General features: G+C 35.6%; 1 protein-coding gene across 1 annotated transcript; it reads left to right on the forward strand.

Annotated features, from left to right (window-relative positions):
• The first annotated feature begins 6367 nt into the window (after nucleotides 1–6367).
• LOC121168728 (bile acid receptor-like) lies at nucleotides 6368–18797 on the forward strand. Its single transcript, XM_040999044.1, has 9 exons — nucleotides 6368–6431; nucleotides 8088–8453; nucleotides 10046–10186; nucleotides 13166–13314; nucleotides 13631–13735; nucleotides 13930–14029; nucleotides 14842–14955; nucleotides 15603–15716; nucleotides 18550–18797. Exons 1-9 carry the CDS (start codon nucleotides 6368–6370, stop codon nucleotides 18795–18797), a joined length of 1401 nt encoding a protein of 466 aa, XP_040854978.1.
• Nucleotides 18798–20037: the final 1240 nt, after the last annotated feature.

Here is a 20037-nt window from a genome sequence, read left to right on the forward strand (position 1 = left end):
TGCCAAGATAATATGAATTTCTGAAAAGTTTAAGTCATTGAGTATATAAAGAATATGCCATTTGAATGTAGAACTAATGAATCTGCTTCTAAGTAGAGGTTAAGGTTGGGTATTATCTAAATAATAAAAGCAAGTTAATAATTAGTTCTGATATTTATATACTAACAATTAAAAGATTAATGTTCTTTTAGCAATATTCTCTTATAAAAAAAAGACATGTTCCCGATATTCTTTTAACAAAGTTATTTGAAAGGCAGAAGACAAGCAACAAACAGGAACACGGAGCGATCTTCTGTTTTCTGGTTTGCTCTGGATGGATCATCCCAGAGTCATGAGCTAAAGTCTTGGAAATGAACGTGGGTAGCAGAGACATAGGCAGAGGGCCCATCTCCCACTGTCTTCTCGGCTGCACATTAGCAGGAAGCTGGAATTGGATGTGGATTAGGAATTCAAACCAATGCATTTTAGCTTGGAAAGTGGGTGTCCCAAACTGCATTTAATCACCTTGCTACCCTCCTGATTCTATAATATATATTTTTGAAGGAAAACATTGCTTTAAAAAATATCCAGGACTTGCATGATATGTTTATTTTCTATTTGTTAGTGTAAAGTTATTTCAGAATGTTGTTTCATTTAGGAAATAATTTAGAGGCTATTTTTGGAATATTCTTGACTGAAAACAAATGAATTGCATTGCTGTGATAATTATTCTTGAGTTCACTGAGTACAGTTCACTGACAAAAGGCCTGTTAGTTTCAAAAAATGAGCATAAACTCTACAAGTTTCAGATTTTATCTGAGATTCTCCCAGACAGTTGAGGAGGCCCATTGCACTTTCCAGCAGTAGTCATGGGGCTGGTGTTGTGGTACAGTGAGTTAAGGACCAGTTTGAGTCCTGGCTGTTCTGCTTCTGATTCAGCTCCATGCTAATGTGCCAGATGATGCCTCCTCTTATTGGGTCCCTAGAATCCAGGTGGGGACTTGGATGGTGTTCTAGACCCTTGGCTCTGCGACTAGGCCAGGCTATTGCAGCCATTTGGACAAAGCTGAAGCTATCCGTAGCCAGGAACCAGGAGATTCTTCTGGGTCTCCCACATGGGTGCAAGGTGCCAAGGTTTTGGGCCATCCTCTACCATCTTCCCAGGCCGCAGCCAGGAAGCTGGATGGGAAGTGAAGCAGCTGGGACACAAACCGGTGCCCATGCTGGATCCCAGCATGCAAGGTGAAAATTTTAGCCACTGAATCATTAATCCGGGCCCAGGATGAAATTTATATATTTTGTTCAGATTCTTGGGTTTTCAGCTCTGCTACTAATTAATTAGCCATGAGAATTTGAACAAATAGACTTATCTTTGTTTTTGTAATTTTTCTTGGCTGATAAAAAGGAGGAAGTTATATTCGACAGCTTGTCCACATCTAAGATGATATCATTTATGAATTATTCTTAACATTTCTCATTGGCTTAGCCACTTTCATATTTCTGTAAATAATACAAAGGTGAACTTAAAGCTGAGTTTTCAGAAAATCTGTATATATGGAATTTCAGCTAATAAGAAGTTCCCCTCCCCTTTCCTGTATATATTACTCATTAGTTTGTGTTTTGTAACCAAGTAGAAGGATGTCAAATTCAATAAAGAAAACAAAATATTTGTTAACTAAACAGTAAGGAACTCTGGGAAAGAGTGTGACCTGAGGCTTCTAAAGGCCTCAATGCCTGATGATCTGCTTATTGTTTGATGGATGTCAGCCTGAAATTGCCCTTGTTTTGACCCAAGAGAGGATTGTGTGGGAAGTGCGTCTCTGAGATAGAGCGGAAGCACTGCTCTGCAGAGTGTCTGGAGCCTAAGCGTATGCAGAGTGACTCCCCAGGCCTTGATAAAGACAGAGAAGGCCCAGTTTGCTCCAGCTGGAAGGTTCAAGTGATTGCTAAGTCTATGCATGCTCCTTCTGTGAGGAAAAGGACCATCCACAAAAATCACCTAAAGGTGAGTGTTTCAGTGTCTTTATGAAAATTTTACAATTTTGTGCTGTCTAAATTAAAAATGAGTGTTAAGTTTGTCAGCAATTTCACCTATTACTCAGCTGTCAGATGTTAATGAAAAGGGTTTTGTTGAGATCTTTTATTTACAACATCATTAACTAACTTTTGAAAAGTGAGTAAGCTAGTTGTTGCTATTATGAGAGCCAGCGGTAAACATTTTTCCCCTTGAAAATAAGACATTTCACTAAGTAAAGTAGATTATATAGTAAATTAGTTCCCTTCTGGACAATGTCCAGGCATAGTTGGACATTAGTTGACATTTGCTAGAATTCTGTAAGTTGCGTCACAGTGATTATTTACTGTTGTACTGGTTCAGTGAAACTTATTTTTAAATCAAGAACTTAGAATAAAATATGGTTTTCAAACAATAGGTTCTATTTAAAATTGCATATTTAAATTGAATGAAATTTAATGTTTCATTTAAATTAAAATATTTAAATTTAAATGAAATATATTCTGATAAATGTGTATTTATGGAATTATTATTTTTTTGATAATGTTATAATTATGAAAATTACGCCGCACTATACACACACACATACGTATATACATATATAACATATAAAATGTTGGTTTCATACTCATGAATTTTCTAAACATTAATCTAGCTTACATTATCCTTAAAATGCAAGAATGATTACACAAAATATATTAAATAATGAACTTTTTCATTTGCAATTATGTATGAAAGCAGATGATTCAGTTTATATGAGGTGTCTGAGATAGGCAAACCCACAGAGACAGGCAGTGCAGTCGTGGTCGCTGAGGGATGGGGAGAGGAGAGGGAAGTGACTGCTGATTGCTTTGGGATTTGCTTTTAGAGCGGTTAAAATGCTCTGAGCTGAGATAGCTGTGACAATCGCAAACGGTGTGACTATTCCTTATTATACACTTTAAAAGAGTAAATATGTTATGTGATTTATATCATGAAAGCTACTGTAAAAACAGATTTCATATTTCTTCCTATATTCTAAAGCTAAAAGACAGAAAGGAATCAAGAAGCCTTGATTTGTGTTTTTATTCACATTTTCAAAGGAGCCATGTCATGTAAAGCCTTTTATGATTAATGTCCTATACCAGTATTATTACGCTTTACAAAGCCTAATTTTATCATTCTGCCCATAAAGTCTGCTATGGAAAAGAAAATGATTTTTCCCCCTAAGGCAATCTGTTTTTCAGTTATATCAATTTCATGTGAGGCATTATTTGTAATTCAAGTGGCATATATTACAAGAATGAAAATGTAAAAAAAACATAACTTCTGTCACATTTAGGCTTAGTTCTCAGGATTCAACGTGTGATCTCTTTTAAAGCCCTGGAGACTTTAGGAACAATTTGTAATTAAAGTGGGGAAAATATAAATGACTTGTAGAACTGAGCAATATTATATCAACATTTCACCTTGTAAAAAGTACAGTTTTCACAGAAGTTATATTCATTAAAGAAAAAGACATCAACTTTGTTCATGCCAAATCAATCTTCTTGATAACAGCTCCCCTTTTAGCAAAGTTATTTTGTTTTAAACAAATATTTACTAAGAGGACAACAAAACAATCATTCCAGAACCACTGAAGATTTCCTCTTTAGCGGACTAGGAAATTTTTGATTACATACTTCTCTGTGTTATGAATCATTTACTTAAATGTTTTTTAAACTAATTTTCTGAACACTTGAAGGGTTGGTTTCATCAGGCACACATAGTGCATTTTTAATAAACATTTGAAAGTCTGAAGAAAAAGGTAGTGAAAAATCTTATTTAAAAAGCATTGCAAGTATTTCCATGATTACATAAAGGAAATGGTACCTTTTTTATTTTTACTTTTTTAAAAAATTTATTTTATTTTTATTGCAAAGTCAGGTATACAGAGAGAAGGAGAGGAACATCTTCCATCTGATGATTCACTCCCCAAGCGGCCACAATGGCCAGAGCTGAGTTGATCCGAAGTCAGGAACCAGGGGTTTCTTCTAGGTCTCCCACATGGGTGTAGTGTCCCAAGGCTTTGGGCCATCCTCCACTGCTTTCCCAGGCCACAGATAGGGAACTGTAAGGGCAGTGGGCTGTAGGGATTAGAACTGGCGCCCATATGGGATCCTGGTGTGTTCAAGGCGAGGACTTCAATTACTAGCCCACTGCGTTGGGCCCGAATAGTACCTATTTTTAGATGCATAACTTTATCAGAGGCTTGTTAAATCCTCTATATGTATTCCCTGGAGGATAACTAGACAATCAGCTGGTGAGAATGAGTATACTTCAAGTATGAGCATTTGACCTGGATGTTAAGATACCAGATGGGACACCTGTATCCTATATTAAGAGTTGAGTTTTCCCTACTTCAGCTTCCTGCTAATGTAGACCATAGGAAGGTAGTAGGTTATGAGTGAAATGGTTGGGTCCTAGCTATTCATGTGGGAGTCCTAGGCTGAGCCCAGCCCTAGGTATCAGATGGGCACTGTTTATATTATTCTGTTTCTCTCTAATTCTCAAATCAATAAAAACCTTTAAAAACTGCTTTGGGACCAACACAATGGCTCAGTGGCTAAAACCATCTCATTGCGCATACCAGGATCCCGTATGGGTGCCAGTTCATGTCCTGGCTGATCAGCATCCCATGCAGCTCCCTGCTTGTGACCCTGGGACCCTGGCCTTGGGACCCTGGCCCACGTGGGAGACCGGGATGAGACTCCTGGTTCCTGGCTTGGGATTGGTTCAGCTCTGTCCATTGAAGTCACTTGGGGAGTGAACCAGCAGAGGAAAGATCTTTCTGTCTCTCCATATCTCTGAATCTGTGTTTTCAATAAAATTTAACACATCTTCATCGGATGGAAGATCTTCCTCTCTGTCTCTCCTCTCTGTATATCTGCCTTTCCAATAAAAAAGTAATAAAAATAAATCTTAAAAAAAAATTTAACACATCTTGAAAAGAACTTTTAAATTATAAAAATCTGCTTTAAAAATATTGTAGGCCATTTATTTGCTAGTAATAGAAAGACTTGATTCTGAAATACTGCTATTTATGAGCCAGATATATAAAGTATTGATATATATTAAGACATTACTAGTTTTGCTTAATGTACTGTCTCTGACGTATTTTCAAATTACTCATTTTTAGCAAAAACTATAGCTAAACAACACTTCAGTCTTTATTTTCAGTATTTTTTTACATATTTAACATCGTGTGAAGCTTAATGGTAAACGAAGGAATTTCAGAAGCAAAGTTAAAGAAAAAACCTCAAGTTAAAGAAAAAACATTAACTTGTAATCTTCTAAAATCTGAGACTCAAAAGAATAGCTTAGAAGGGTCTAAACAGAAATATTGCTTTAAAAAATTACACAGATTAAACTGATAGCACATATAATTCTCTTTCACTGGAGAACCAATTGACCTGTTGTAACATATCGAAAATAGAAGTATGTTCTAAATGGCCCTTTTGACAACAGTCCCTAATTCTTAAGGGAAGTTATTTTGAAAGCTCAGTTATTTGGGGGACATGGCATTTGACTCATCTATTCTCTCCAACACACATTTTATATGATTGTTCCTATGTTCCCAGGGTATGGAAGACTCAGGCGCTTTTTGAAAAAAAAAAAAAACCTGAGATCCTATTAGGTGATAAAACTCTGACAAATTTTCAGAGTTTTAGCTATGAATTTGTGTTATGAGTAACAATAAGTACAAAGTTTTTCAATATGACCTCAGAATCTTGAAAGTTTATTGTGCATATATTCATTATGATTAAAAACTCAGTTTCTTAAAAAATTACTTCATTCATTTCTTAAAAATTGTTGTTTGAGAGGCAGAGAGAGTAAGTTCCCATCCTCTGTTTCCCTTCCTAGATACCTGCAATGGCTGTGGCTGAGCCAGAGCCAAAGCTCAGAATACAGCTCAGGCTTCCTCTGTGGGGAGAGAAATCATATAGGATTCTGGTGCAGGATTCTGGCAGGATTTAGCCATTGAGTCATTGTTACAGGCCCTGGCCTACGTTTCTATTACACTAAGAAAGTCACAAATTGAGAGTCACAATAATTTCTACCAAGATTTATTAAGATCATTGTAAAGAATTGAATATTGAAAAATGGCAATACTGGATACTTTGGTATTTACAGAAATTTCGCTTTTTTTCAATTAGAGTTAAATACAGACATCTTTGTGTAAACTTTGCTAAATCGTTTACTTTTTTAAAAAACAGCATTGTGCTTTTATGAAGTCACACTGACTTAATATTAATACTTTCAAATAGTCTACACAGATTTCATTCTCTTCAAGTTTGATTTGGAAATATCCAGCACTGACTGAAGTAAATGAAGCAGTGAGACTTGTATCAGAGGATGGCAAACACTTATGTCACTGCATCTGATGGGTACTGTTTTGCTGAACAAGTGCAGTACTATGGTATGTAATCAAAAAATGACAGTAAATTACTCAATGCTACTTTTTTGTGTCAGGAAATTATGGTTAATCACAAAGATTAAATAAAAGTAAAGAAAACACAGCAAATTGTTCTGTACAAAAAATAATTTTAAAAATCAGTAATACTAAAATATTGTAAGATGTAGTCAGATATTAAGAAAATCACATAAAAAATAAGAAAAATATACAAAAATTTTAAAATGCTTTCAATTTTCAAAACAGAATTAGCATGCAAATTTGAAGTTAATTTTAGGGGTTAACTGAAGCTTTGTTTTTCTACAGTTTGGTATAGTTTGCAGTAGCTATTCAAGATACTTCAAATTTTAATTTTCATGTAAGATTCTTACGTAAGGAAGGCGATAGAAAAGAGAATGAAGGAAATAATAAAGTTTTTATTAAGAGTTAGACTATAATGTAAATTTAATCTTGCATACAGTTTTCTTAAAGTTTGAACTCTTGATTTTTCCATGCCAGTGGAATATCAGTCATTTTGTTCTGGGGCGAGAAAATTGAGGTCTTGACCATCACCCAAAATTTTCTTCTTTTCTTTTTGAAAATAACTACACTGTTTAACTAATAACTTTTCTTTTTCTGCTGTCATTTCTACTGCACTTGTCATTCTGCTGAATGTTATTAAGATTGCAAATAATTTATGTGAATTAATAAAAATTATGCTGTTTACCTAGAGATAGAATTTTTCTTTTCTTTCTTTCTTTCTTTCTTTCTTTCTTTCTTTCTTTCTTTCTTTCTTTCTTTCTTTCTTTCTTTCTTTCTTTCTTTCTCTCTTTCTTTCTTTCTTTCTTTCTTTCTTTCTTAGAATTTTTACTTTAAGCATAGTCAAATCACCTGAAAGTTTAGTAGGAAAAGTACAGATAATATTTGTTGCATATATAGAACAACTAAATATTCATAGGGCCATCTGAAGTCAACTCAGTAATACTCCTGAAAAGAGGAAGTTTGTGTTTGGGAGCTTCTAATAATATGATGCATGTAATGAATCATTCCCGAGTTTATAAGTGTTTTTAAGGATCATATTTCATTTCTACAATAGTCTTATGAGATAGCTAAATTTATCCCAGTTAAGCAACAACGGTGAAGGATCTAGTAATTTCAATAAGACAAAAGGGAGTGTTAAGTTATAGTAAGTAAGGAGTTCAGGCAAAAATACTGTCTATATTTGAAATAATAAGGTCATTGGTAACAGTGTATTTTAGCTGATTCTTTTCAGGGGAGGGTAGTGGGATACCTTATGAGGACAGATAGTTTCTGACCTGAATGCACTGAAAACAGTTAATTTATATCAAGGAAAGTGTAGAAGATGGGGAAAATATTTTTCCATTCCAAACTTTGGGAAATACTAATTTCTTCTTAAGGTTGGATTGGCATGTAAGCTATTGGCAACCACTGTCCTTTGTGCCAGCTCTTCAGAGACCACTGTGTTTTTCTGGGATGGCAGCATTTATCACAAAATGGCGGCCCAGTGTTCTGTCTGCCCATGATTTGGCTGGATAGCCCCTAAGATATAGTGGACATGTTGAATGAATGGTTGGGTATAACACTTTAAGATTTGAAAGCGATTATGAAATCTTGGCTTTTTACATTTGGTTTTTTGTTTGTTTGTTTTGTTTAAAACTCCAGATATTTGGCCAGAGCAAATCAATTATCAGTTTCACAATCCTGATTTCCAAGAATCACCTTATTGTCAGTATTCTACAACTCAATTTCCTCCAGCTTTTCAGCCTCAGTCTTTACAAAGTCATTTCAACACTTGTAGCTTGGATCCGCAGTGCAATGGTGAGGGACAATGTGCACTTGGTTTCTATGAATCAAACAAGCCCACTTACATGACTGCTCATGATCCTGAAGACGGATACCTTGGAATAAAAAGGTCTAGATCAACTTATTCTTCCTTGCGAATTAGGGGACCAGAAGAACTTTGTGTAGTTTGTGGAGATAAAGCATCAGGATATCATTATAACGCACTTACTTGTGAAGGTTGCAAAGGTAAGGATGAAGTTAAAATCAAATGAAATCTTGGTGTTCACCAAAGCTGTGGGGTTTCTGGCACTTCAGAGTTCTCTTCCTTTATAAAGTCTGCCAAATTAACCAAGGAGAGCCATGATGTTTAAAGGGATTAATCTGTGATTTTAGAGACATAAAAATGTAAAATTTAGATTGTTTTTAGTTTTTGTTGAGGGCTTTAACATTTAAACATAAAATTTTATGTTCTGCAATAGAGGTTTCCACATTTATAGATGAATGTGATGGAATGGAAAATAATGTTTCGAAAATATTTGAGTATTAGCTATTACATATTTTATGTGATTGATAAAACTCACACATTTGAAGGGAATTTGCATTATGGGGCTTCTAAGATTCTACCTTTTAAATATTTTTTAAAAAGCAAAAAGAAAGTCTGAATGTGGAATATAATTGACAATGCTTGCTTCAAAGAATAAATCAGTCTCTTTTAAAGTTCTGAAATTTTAAAATACTCTGGGTTTTGTTTTAATTCACAAAATTAAAACAAAAGTGTTGGACAGCACCTGTACATGATTAGGACCAATATAGTTACTAGGGAAAGGTGTTCAGGGTGAGGTGCAGGGTGAAGTTGTGCTATAAGATTTTTACAACTCCCCCCTGCCAAAGAAGAACCAAAATGAATATCCACAAAAAGTGGCCAAATGAAGGCCACAGGATATGAGGCAATGTTCCTGTAAAATAGAATAAATGGATGAGCATCTCCTTACTATTGAATTGCAGGGGCTTTTCTACGAAAACTAGGTTAGAGAATGAGGAATAGAGCTTGAATCTTAGAGTGAGGCTTTTACTCCCTTTGTTGACTGTAAGTCATGAATCCCTACTGTCAAGTGTCTGTAGAAAAAGAGATGACGAACTTTAAGCATGGCGTTGGCTGAGTTATCACAGTTTAGAATGGAAGGAGAGAGTGACAGTAGGGATTATTGCAGAGTGTAGGATCTGAGGGAGGAGTGGGAAGAAAAACTGTGGTTGGACTGACAAGCAAAAAAGAGAAGTGAAGCCTTCTTTCTCCTGCCAACCATTGTTTCAGACTGAACAAGCTAGCAGCGCTTTCTTCTCTGCGGTAGAGATGTCAGTGGGGAAGGGACAGACGAATATGGTTGGAAGAATATTTATTCCTTTATGAGCTGAGGTGGAAACATGAGCTGAAGTGATGTTTTTCTTATGATGCTATTTACTTTGTCACAAATACTTTGCAAGAAGTTTCATGGGAACATGATCGTTTGTAAAAATCTAATTTATAAATATTTTTAGATGACATATTACAGTCAAGGCAAAATTGAGCTGTCTTTAGGTAGATGGAGCTATGTGTTTTAAGTTCCAGATGGAATATTAAAAGGAAGGAACTTTGAATAGAAAATGCCTACTACTAAAGGGTTAAGACAATCATTGAGGCAAATGTCTATTAAACCAAACCTTCTCATTGAGGGAAAAGTCATATTACGGAATTAATTTTGGTAACTTGACCACTTAATTCTACTGTGTAAGTACATACTAATGAAAATTTGAGGTTACTAAAAATATCCATGGTAAAAATTTTCAAACTTTGTTAATAGGTTTCTTCCGACGTAGCATCACCAAAAATGCAGTATACAGTTGCAAAAATGGTGGTAACTGTGAAATGGACATGTACATGCGTAGAAAATGTCAAGAGTGCAGACTGAGGAAGTGTAAGGCAGTAGGAATGCTGGCAGAATGTAAGTGTCATGGTCTTTGTTTTGCTGTTTTACAGCACTGAACTCTTACTTTTTTTTGAGAACTTCACACATTCCTCAAGTTGTCATTTTGAACACTTACATATTTATTTGAATGGAAGCTATTACTCCTCCAGTTGTTCAGTTACAGTGGCCTGTTTTCAACTTAGTAATTATTTCCATAAACCCTGCTCTATTGTACATTGTTCTAGTTTGGAAGTTAATCATATTTTCTTCTAACTTGGAATATTAAGCCTCAAGTTTTGTATTTCATCTAAGGAGAGGAAAATTTTAACATTTTCCAAAAGCCAACATGATACCTAGGAATGTAGAGCATGCTAACAATTCACACACACACACACACGTGCGTGCGCATTACTGGGATACTCTTGGGTCTCCTGACAAGAAGCACGAACTGTGAATTCCATTATTACTTGTTCTAAAAATCTGTCCTTTTCCCACATTCATGCTGACTTCATGCTGACATGGCTCCTTTATTTAAAGAGTCTGTAGGAGCAATTTCTCTACCCAAAGAACTTATCCCCCCTCTTTTAAAAGATTCATTTATTTTTATTGGGGAGTCAGATATAGAAAAGGTAGAGAGACTGAGAGGTACATCTTCTGTCCACTGATTGACTCCCCAAGTGGCTGCAAACGGAGCTGCTCCAAAACTAGGAACCAGGAACTTCATTCGTGCAGGTGCAGGGTCCGAAGGCTTTGGGCTGTCCTCCACTGCTTCCCCAGGCCACAAGCAGGGAGCTGGATGGGAAGCCTGTTAGAACAGGCACCCATACGGGATCCCAGTGCGGGCAAGGTGAGAACTTGAGCTGCTAGGCTACCACTCTGGGCCCACTTGGAATGTTTTAAATGGCTTCATATTATGCTATATTCTCACTTCCTAATAAAATGATGAAATTATTTAGAAATGGGGTTGGCTCTTTTTTTAAAATCAATTCCTGATGGAGTCCTTTTTTTTTTTTTTAAATAGAATACACATGCTTTAAATATTCATTAAAATTACAAATGGCACTTGGCACAGTATCCTAGTGGCATTTTCCTTTTATTAAAAAAAATGATTTATTTACTTATTTGAAAGAATTATAGAGCAGGGGCCTAGCATGATAGCTTAGTGGCTAAGGTCCTCGCCCTGTATGCACCAAAATCCCATATGGACACCGGTTCTAATCCCAGTGGGAGCCTGCACCCACGTGGGAGACCCGGAAGAGGCTCCTGGCTCTGGATTCGCTCAGATCAGCTCAGTTCCAGCCATCGCAGTCATTTGGGGAGTGAACAGAGGGAATATCTTCTTCTCTGTCTCTTCTCTCTGTATATCTTTCTAATAATAAAATCTTTAAAAAATTACAAATGTAACAAAAGATAAATATTAACTGTTAAGTGTCTTTAGTAGTAGTTTTACAGTAGCTGCTCCTATTCACGTAGAGGTGTCAGTTGAAGACATAACAGTTTTATGAGCAAAAGGCAATAAGCCAACAACAAAAACATGTTTATTTTATAAAACAAGCATTCCCCTGCACTATCTGGTGTACACAGGAATCAAGTTCAGGGTTACCTCAGGAGAGAGTTCCTGGGGGGTCTCCCCAGCTGGTTTTCTGGCCTCAAGCTGGCATGGGGAAAATCACAGGACGTGTGGTCCAGTCTTGGAGAGTATATATCAGGGTTGGACCTCCTGAGTTGCTGATGCCTTTGCAGTAGACAGCATGCCCAGATGCACACAAGGGATATTACAGCCAGCTCATCTAGGCCAACAGAGGATGTTGAGTCCCTCATCAGAGAATGGAAAGCATAACAGTTTGGACAACTCTCCTGGCCTTGCTTTGCAATATGTTCCTGTGTCTATGAATGCACACTGAGGTGCTTCGCCAGTAGACTTTGGAAAGATTGCCCTGCCCTGGTGCAACAAAGCCAATGACCTCTCAGAACTATCAAAACCACTGAAGTAACATCCTTAGAACATTCTTCCTCATAGCAGGGATTCTAAGACATCATCAAATGAGTATCCCCCATTCCCAGGTGCTGATGTAGTTTGACAGCAAGGAGTGGACCCCTTTCCTCTCTCCCACCTCACCCCAGCAGACCAGGAGAATAAAAGGAAAAGAACTGAAACATTTATCTCACTCACCTTCCTCCATACCTCAACCCTTCCAACCCTAGTTGGGGACCCACATGGGTATGCATCTCTCTCTACTGTGTAAGCGATATTAAAAATAAAATAAGAAAATATTATTTAAAAACAAACATTTCCTTTTTATTTATAAAGAAAAATCACTTAGCTCATTTAAATAATTACAGGATATTATCTTTATAAAAATCAGAGATAAAAGTGTCAAACTTCTATATGCATGGCATTTTATATTGCATATAAGATATAATTGATATGGAAATTACTGTAAATCAAAGTCTAAATTTATAATTAGAAGAAAAAGTTGTTTTTGTGTTTTTAGAATTTTTAATGATGTTTTAAATACATTGAATTAAACTTCACAGAGAAAAAGTGTTAGAGGAAATTAAAAATCACAAGTTTCTTCATAAATATATAAATGCTTTCTTCCTATATATGTTATTTCATAAATAAGACTATTCTTCTGTATATGTAATTTACATCTTTGTTATACCAAAATTCTGTTTTTTATATTCCCTGTGTCCTTTTCTTCCTCCCCTTCTCTAACTCCCACCTTCCCTTCCTTTCCCTTTCCTCCTTCTTTCCTTCACTTTTTTTTTGATAAAAGTAATTTTTAACATATGTTTACGATGACTTTATACTTTTAAGTAGGCAAAATAGTTATGGAAATAAAGGAAGAAAATAATATAGTAACTGTAATTGCCTTGTACACATTTGATTCAAAGAAGGCTTCTTTGTAAAAAAGACAAGCCCATGATCATATGTGCATGCAAGACAGTTTTATGAAATCCAAACTAGCGTTTGTCATGCTCAAAGCAGTTAATATGACTTTTATATCACAGGCTTGCTTACAGAAATCCAATGTAAATCAAAGAGACTTCGAAAGAACTTCAAGCAGAAGAAATGTTTTTACTCTAAAAATAACATCAAAGTGGAAGAGGAAGGGGAAGACAACAGACTTGTATCGTCCACCACAAGATCTGGAAAAGTAGCAGGACTTTTCATAAAAGTTGTTTAATCAGTATATGTCACAGATTTCCTCTCATGTATTCTTTTCATTTTAGATTATTATTATCATTTTGTGATACAGTTTTGTAGGCTCTCGGACTTTCCTTTCCCCCTCCTCAAGTCCCCTCCTCCCTTATTGTTCTCCTCTCTAGTATTATAGGGGGTGGTCCTTCATGAACAGTCATAAGTCCATCATTCTGCTATTTTAGTGCCTCCCGACACTGTAGGCATGGGTGATGTTGGGGAATCCAGCATCCTACTGTCAGGCTGTTTTCAATTGTTCTCATGTGTTCTTGCAGGTTCAGGAGAGCATGGAACTAACTCAAGAGGAACGTCAGCTTATTAATACCATTGTGGTTGCTCATCAAAAATACATGGTTCCTTTAGAGGAAACAAAGAAATGTGTATGTGTTCAAAACTGGCAACAAATACTACATTATTATGTTAAGAGAGCAGAGTACAAATATAAGTTTAAAATTTCAATGGTTATTTGAAAGAAAATGTGTTAATTTACTAAAAATTTGTTATATGTATGAATCTATGAACTAATGTATTATTTAATCATATATATATATAGATTTTTTTTTTTGTGGGTCAGCTGCAGCAACATGCAAATCCTGAATTGAACTTTTGGCAACTCTCAGAGACAGCAATGCTACACATACATGGATTAATAGATTTTACCAAGGCTCTCCCAGGTAATAATTACGTTTGGAAAAAATTAAAACAATATTTAAATTTTAAAAAGTTCCTTGTTTTAACAGAAGCAAACAGTTTAGGAAGTAAAAACTCCTTCTTTCTATCAAAACTTCTTTTAACAGGAAAACCGTGTTTATTTTGCCTGCATTAATTAGTCAGCTTGGCGAAATCTAAATATTTAAAAATTTTATTCAAGTGCCTTCAATGACTTAGAGCTAAAGCAAACAATATGATTTGCTTTATGGATTTTAGATATTTTAATAATTTATTTTTTATTAATAAAAATGGATTTCTTGTAGTTCATAAATACAATCCTAACAATATATCGATAGTTTTCTCTCTCCAATCCCCTCTTCCTTTCTTTTTGATTTTTGTGATAGCATATTTTGACACTTGATCTTAGCCAAAAGGCTGAGAAGCAATGTGATACCATATTTTTAATTTGTTGTATACTGATAGGCTTAAAGCCCTGCTAAATATTGAGTTTAGCAAGTATAAAAATATACTACTATTGAGCAAAAATCTCATTTCATTTCTTTGAAATGGCTGCATTGTGATATTTAGATAAAACATTGACATAAAGCAAATACTATAAGGCTAAATTAACCATCTTTAAATGGCTATTGTCATTGCAAAAAAAAAATTATCCAGTTTTGATGGAAGTGCTTCCAAAATTACGGTATGGAATCATGAATTTTGCTCAGATTTAAAGTTATATAACATAACTACTCTAAGGAAGCACTTAGTAGTCACACCTAAATAACTTAAAATGTTAAATAATGTATCAATTGATTTGTTCATTGTCTTTCAGGATTTGAAAATCTGGCGAGTGAAGATCAGACTGCATTACAGACAGGGTCAAAAACCGAAGTGATGTTCCTTCACGCAGCTCAGCTGTACGGTCAGAAAGAATCAGACTCTGCAAGTAAAAAAGCCTTCCCTTTCCACTTTATGTTACCATTAACTTTAGCAGCAAATTATATAATGTTGACCTATAGTTCTTAAATTTTCATTTTACTGGCTAATATAGAAATACATACTTCGTAAGAGCTGTTTAAAAGAGCTTTTCCAATACAATAGTTTTTTTCTTTTGAAGAAAACTATTACATGGTATCATAAAAAACACAAAATATGTAAAATATAAACCATAAGTGTGGCCACATTTAAGTAATAAAAATTACAAAGCTACCATTTGTTAAGAATGTTTTCCATCCAAAAGCTATGCTGAATTGTAAAGAGACTAAATTTATTGTCTTTATGAGAATAATACATCATATATTTCCTTTTTTACTAGGTGCTATGAAAATGTCAAGCTATCCAGCACATATGCTGAATCTTCCCAGTCAGAAGGATGTTAGAAGTGTTATTTATTCTACAGAAAAAATTTGCAATGAGGATTGTCCTTCTACTAGTTTAAGTGGTAATGCTACATGCAATATAAAATATTATGTTGGGTGGAAAAATTTGGTCAGGAGTCCTTTTTCTTATAGTGTTTTGAGAAAATGCTGGGTGCAATATGTTTGATTCTATGCATATTCTGAAGAAAATATGTTTTTACACTAATCTTTCTAGGCATTACTGGAGAATTTATCACCTCATTGTTTCACTTCTATAGAAGAATGAGTGAACTTAATGTATCTAGTACTGAATATGCTCTACTTACAGCAACAATTGTGCTCTTTTCAGGTAAAAGCTGTTTATTAGGAAAAGTCTGTATTAAATTTGGCAAAACAAGAAGCTTGTGGTTACGTTATTCATTACAGAAAAATGTACTAAGTTTGTTTTATCATTTTCCTTTTTTAATAATACCACTTCTTTACACTTAAGAATATATCATAATTTCCTATAACTTAAAAAAAAAACACACCATGGGGTGGACGTTTGGCTTGATGGTTAAGCTGTCCCCATCCCAGATTGGAGTCCTTGATTTTGAATTTTGGCTCTGCTACTGACTCCAGTTTTTTGCCCGTGCAGAGCCTGAGAGGCAGCAGGTAACAGCAAGTAGCTGAACTTTCCTTGAAAGACCTGGATTGAGTTGCTGGTTCTGGCTCTGGCCCAGCTCTGGCTAGTAGGAGGCATTTAGGGAGTTAATCACCACCTGGGAGCTCTGTTGTTTATTCTGAATCTTGAATAAACATATGGATTTTTAAGAAAATGCCTTCCTGACCTCATGGCCATGTTCAAATTTCTTCAAGGACAATTTGTCCATATTCCTGTTTCTGGTTCGTCTATGCACTTCTGAACCCTATAGCCTATAGTCAGATTTTGCTCCCTATTCGCCACTCTACAGTAACCTGTCAGTATTTTCTGAATGTTGGTATGCTAATCCCAGTGATTAATTCTTAGTATTCATTTCACTTGATGCTTTGGTTATTCTGGCAGGGTAGATAACTTCTTATCTCTTAATACACCTTCTTTTTGGCGTTAGCTGACCACCTCCTCCGGCTTGTGAATTTTGTTTCCATTTGGTTTCTAACACTCTATCCTCTCTTTTCTCTTCCTCCTACTTCTCCTTCAGATCTTGTTTATTAGAAAGGCAGACTTACAGGACTTAGGAGGAGAGGCAGAGAGAGAGAGGTCTTCCATTCACTGATTCACTCCCCAGATGGTTGCAATACCGTGAGCCAGGAGCTTCTACCAGGTCTTTTACGTGTGGGACAGCACCCCAGAACTTGGGCCATCTTTGGCTACCTTCCCAGGTACGTTGGTGTGGAGCTGGGATGGAAGTGGAGCCTCCAAGATGGAATGTTGATGTTGCAGCTGGTGGTTTAACTCCTGTGCCATAGAACTGATTTCAGTTTTCTTCTTTAGTAGCTATTCTCTTGTGTTCTTTCTTTATTTTGCCTTATCTCCTACAGTGATAATGTTAGATAGTCTTTAGGCCTAGTTCTCTTTGTTCTATGCTTTCCTTCTTTGCAATTCCTTCATATATTATGGTTTTAAAGGCCATATACTTGCTAGCCCCTCCCAAATTTATATACTAACCTGTGGTTTTCTCCAGAACCTCATTACGTTGCCCACTCAAGATTTCTATTTGGGGGTCCAGTGCGATAGCCTAGCAGCTAAAGTCCTTGCCTTGCATGCACTGGGATCCCATATGGGTGCCGGTTCTAATCCCGGTGGCCCTGATTCCCAACCAGCTCTCTGCTTGTGGCCTGGGAAAGCAGTGGAGGATGGCCCAAAGCTTTGGGACCCTGCACCTGTGTGGGAGACCCGGAAGAGCTCCTGGATCCTGGCTTAGGATTGGCTCAGCTCCAGCCATTGCGGCCACTTGGGGAGTGAACCATCGGATGGAAGATCTTCCTCTCTGTCTCTCCTACTCTCTGTATATCTGTCTTTCCAATTAAAAAAAAAAAAGATTTAGATTTGGTGTTTTAAGTTTACTATGCTCAAAGCTGAATTTTTATTTTTCCCCAGCCATGTCCCACCTGCCTGCGAGTTTTTCCCTCATCTTATAATTTCTCCATCGTTCAAAGTTGTAAAATCCAAAAGCATCCTTAACTTCTTCCCGCTTTTATGTATCCATATCAGATAGGCAACAAATACTGTTGGTTCTACCTGCAAAATCTATTCTGATTATGCCCTTCAGTGGCTTCCTATATGCATATTAAAGCCAAAGGTGTTTTTCTTTCCCCCATCACTAGCTATTACTATCCCGTTGGCTTTCAGGGTCTCCGACCCACTACTTTTGACACAGACGTGCCTTGAAGGCTCCTGCCTGGAAAGCTCTTTATTCAGGTAGTTACATGGCCCCATCTTTTACCCCCTGTGTTATCTGTTAAATAAAATTTCTTGCTGATTGATCTGTTAAAAATAGCTACTGCCCCTTCCCCCTTAAATCCTTTCCCCATTCCCTGTTTATTTTTCCTTAGCAGTTCTTTAACTTGTCACACTGTACTTTTGCTTTTAAAATGTGTGTCATTTTCCTCCCCATCTTCCCAGACCCAGAACTGAAGCTCAAGGAATGCGAGGAAATTTTGTCTATTATATTTATTCTGGCTTCTCTATCACAATGACATAAAGAATAAACTGTGAAGAAATTCTTGGTTGGCTCTTATATCTTACAGCTAGATACTGTTAACCTTCAGGAAATTATTCTGTTTAAGTTTCAACTATGATATAGTTGTTCTTATATGAGGTACTTTGAATAGTTTATGGCAAATGGAATTAAAAGGTACTTTTACCTTGGTGAAAAAAATGAAATCCATGAGGAGCTCTTTTATAATTTGCATTTCTATGGGCTTTTTGGACTCTTGTATTCTCAAATAATTACTGACCTTTCTCTCTTCTGTGACTCAATTTCTATTAGTTTACTAATTCCCTAATAGTTTAACTGCCTTTATCAAGTATTATGAATATTAAATTATTTACATAGAGGCAAATTACTTGGCACAATATAACATGGATTAGTCATTTGTTAAATATTTGTACTTTCATGATTAAAATTGCATTTTAAATGAATTCATTCTTTTATCACTGCCTAGTATACATTAAGATGAATGATCATGATGTCTTTCAGATCGCCCATGCATTAAAAATAAGCAACTTGTGGAAAGTTTGCAAGAACCAGTTTTACAAATTTTGTACAAATATTCAAAAATTTATCACCCGGAAGACCTACAGCATTTTGCTCGCCTCACTGGGAAGCTCACTGAGCTGAGAACACTGAATCACAACCACTCAGAGATACTTAGCAATTGGAAAACAAAGAATCCCAAATTGACTGCTTCCTTGTCTGAGAAATGGAATTTGTATTCATATTGTTGAAATTTTAGGATGTTGTGGTTTGTCTTAAACTTTCTAACCTAAATTGTTTATCATCATAGAATTTTTTTTTTTTTAAAAAAGCATGTATAGAATTGCTGGTATAATATGTCACCACAAAACAGACTGTTAGCGCCAATTAAATTTCTGAATATAAAACTATCACTAGAGGTCCAGCTGGGATAATCTTCAAGACTGGATTTTAAAAAAAGCAATGGTTATTGTTTCTGCAGGGTTTCTTCAAAAGAAATCATAGAGTTCTCACTGAAAGACATTTCATTTAGTGGAAAATTGAATGAAAATGTACACATTACTTATAGACAAGAAAAGGCTAGCCATTAGAAGCAGTTGAGCTAACACTTTAAAATGTGTTCTTGTTTCAGTACTTTACGAAGTATTAGAGGAAAGTAAAGCTTCATACAAGTCTCTTAATGTCTTAAAAATAGAAATTTTTAAAGAAGATTTTAGAAGTTTAGATTAGGCAATTTGTGATGCAAATATGCTAAAGACATTAAGATAATCAATCATTTAAGTATTGTAACATATAAAAGTTGGCATAAATGTTGATATTTTTCCATTTTTTAAAAAAGGGAATATAATGCTCTTTAAACTTGAGCTCTTCACATAAGTATTTAGCCTTTTGTTGGAATAGTAATACGTGAAAATAAATTTTTTGTGAATACATGAAAGTGAGATATTTTGTGGTGGTACTATTTTAAAAGCCTAATAAAAATAAATAAAAAAGAAAGCAAAAAAAACAAAAACAAAAACAAAAAACAACCCCCCCCCAAATAAAAGCCTGGATATAAGTAAATGTAAACTATGGATTTAAGTTTTTATCATCATTGGGAATAAAGTTTGGTTTTCAATAAATGAAAAAAAATCAAGTTTTCACCATTATAACATTAAAAAATATGAATATTGAATTTACACCCCAAAACTGAAAACATTAAATATATCAATTCAATTATTATCCCTAGAGAATTGCTTGTGTGTATTCTTGGAATCTCTTCGTGGGAGCATCTTTTACTTTTTAGGATTTTTGTTTTTCTTTCAAGATTGATTCATTATCTGAATGGCAGAGTTAGGGAGGGAAGAGGGGGAGCGGAGAGAGGAAGTAAGGTCTTTGTTTCACTGGTTTATTCTCCAAATGGCGGCAATGGGTGAGATGAGCCAGGCTGGAGCTCCGGCCAGGAGCTTCATCCTGGTCTCTCCCTTGCATGTCAGGGGCTCAGGTATTGCC

This window comes from Ochotona curzoniae, unplaced genomic scaffold (genome assembly GCF_017591425.1).
Source record: "Ochotona curzoniae isolate NIBS_2020 unplaced genomic scaffold, NIBS_Ocur_1.0 scaffold_1037, whole genome shotgun sequence".
NCBI lineage: Eukaryota > Metazoa > Chordata > Mammalia > Lagomorpha > Ochotonidae > Ochotona > Ochotona curzoniae.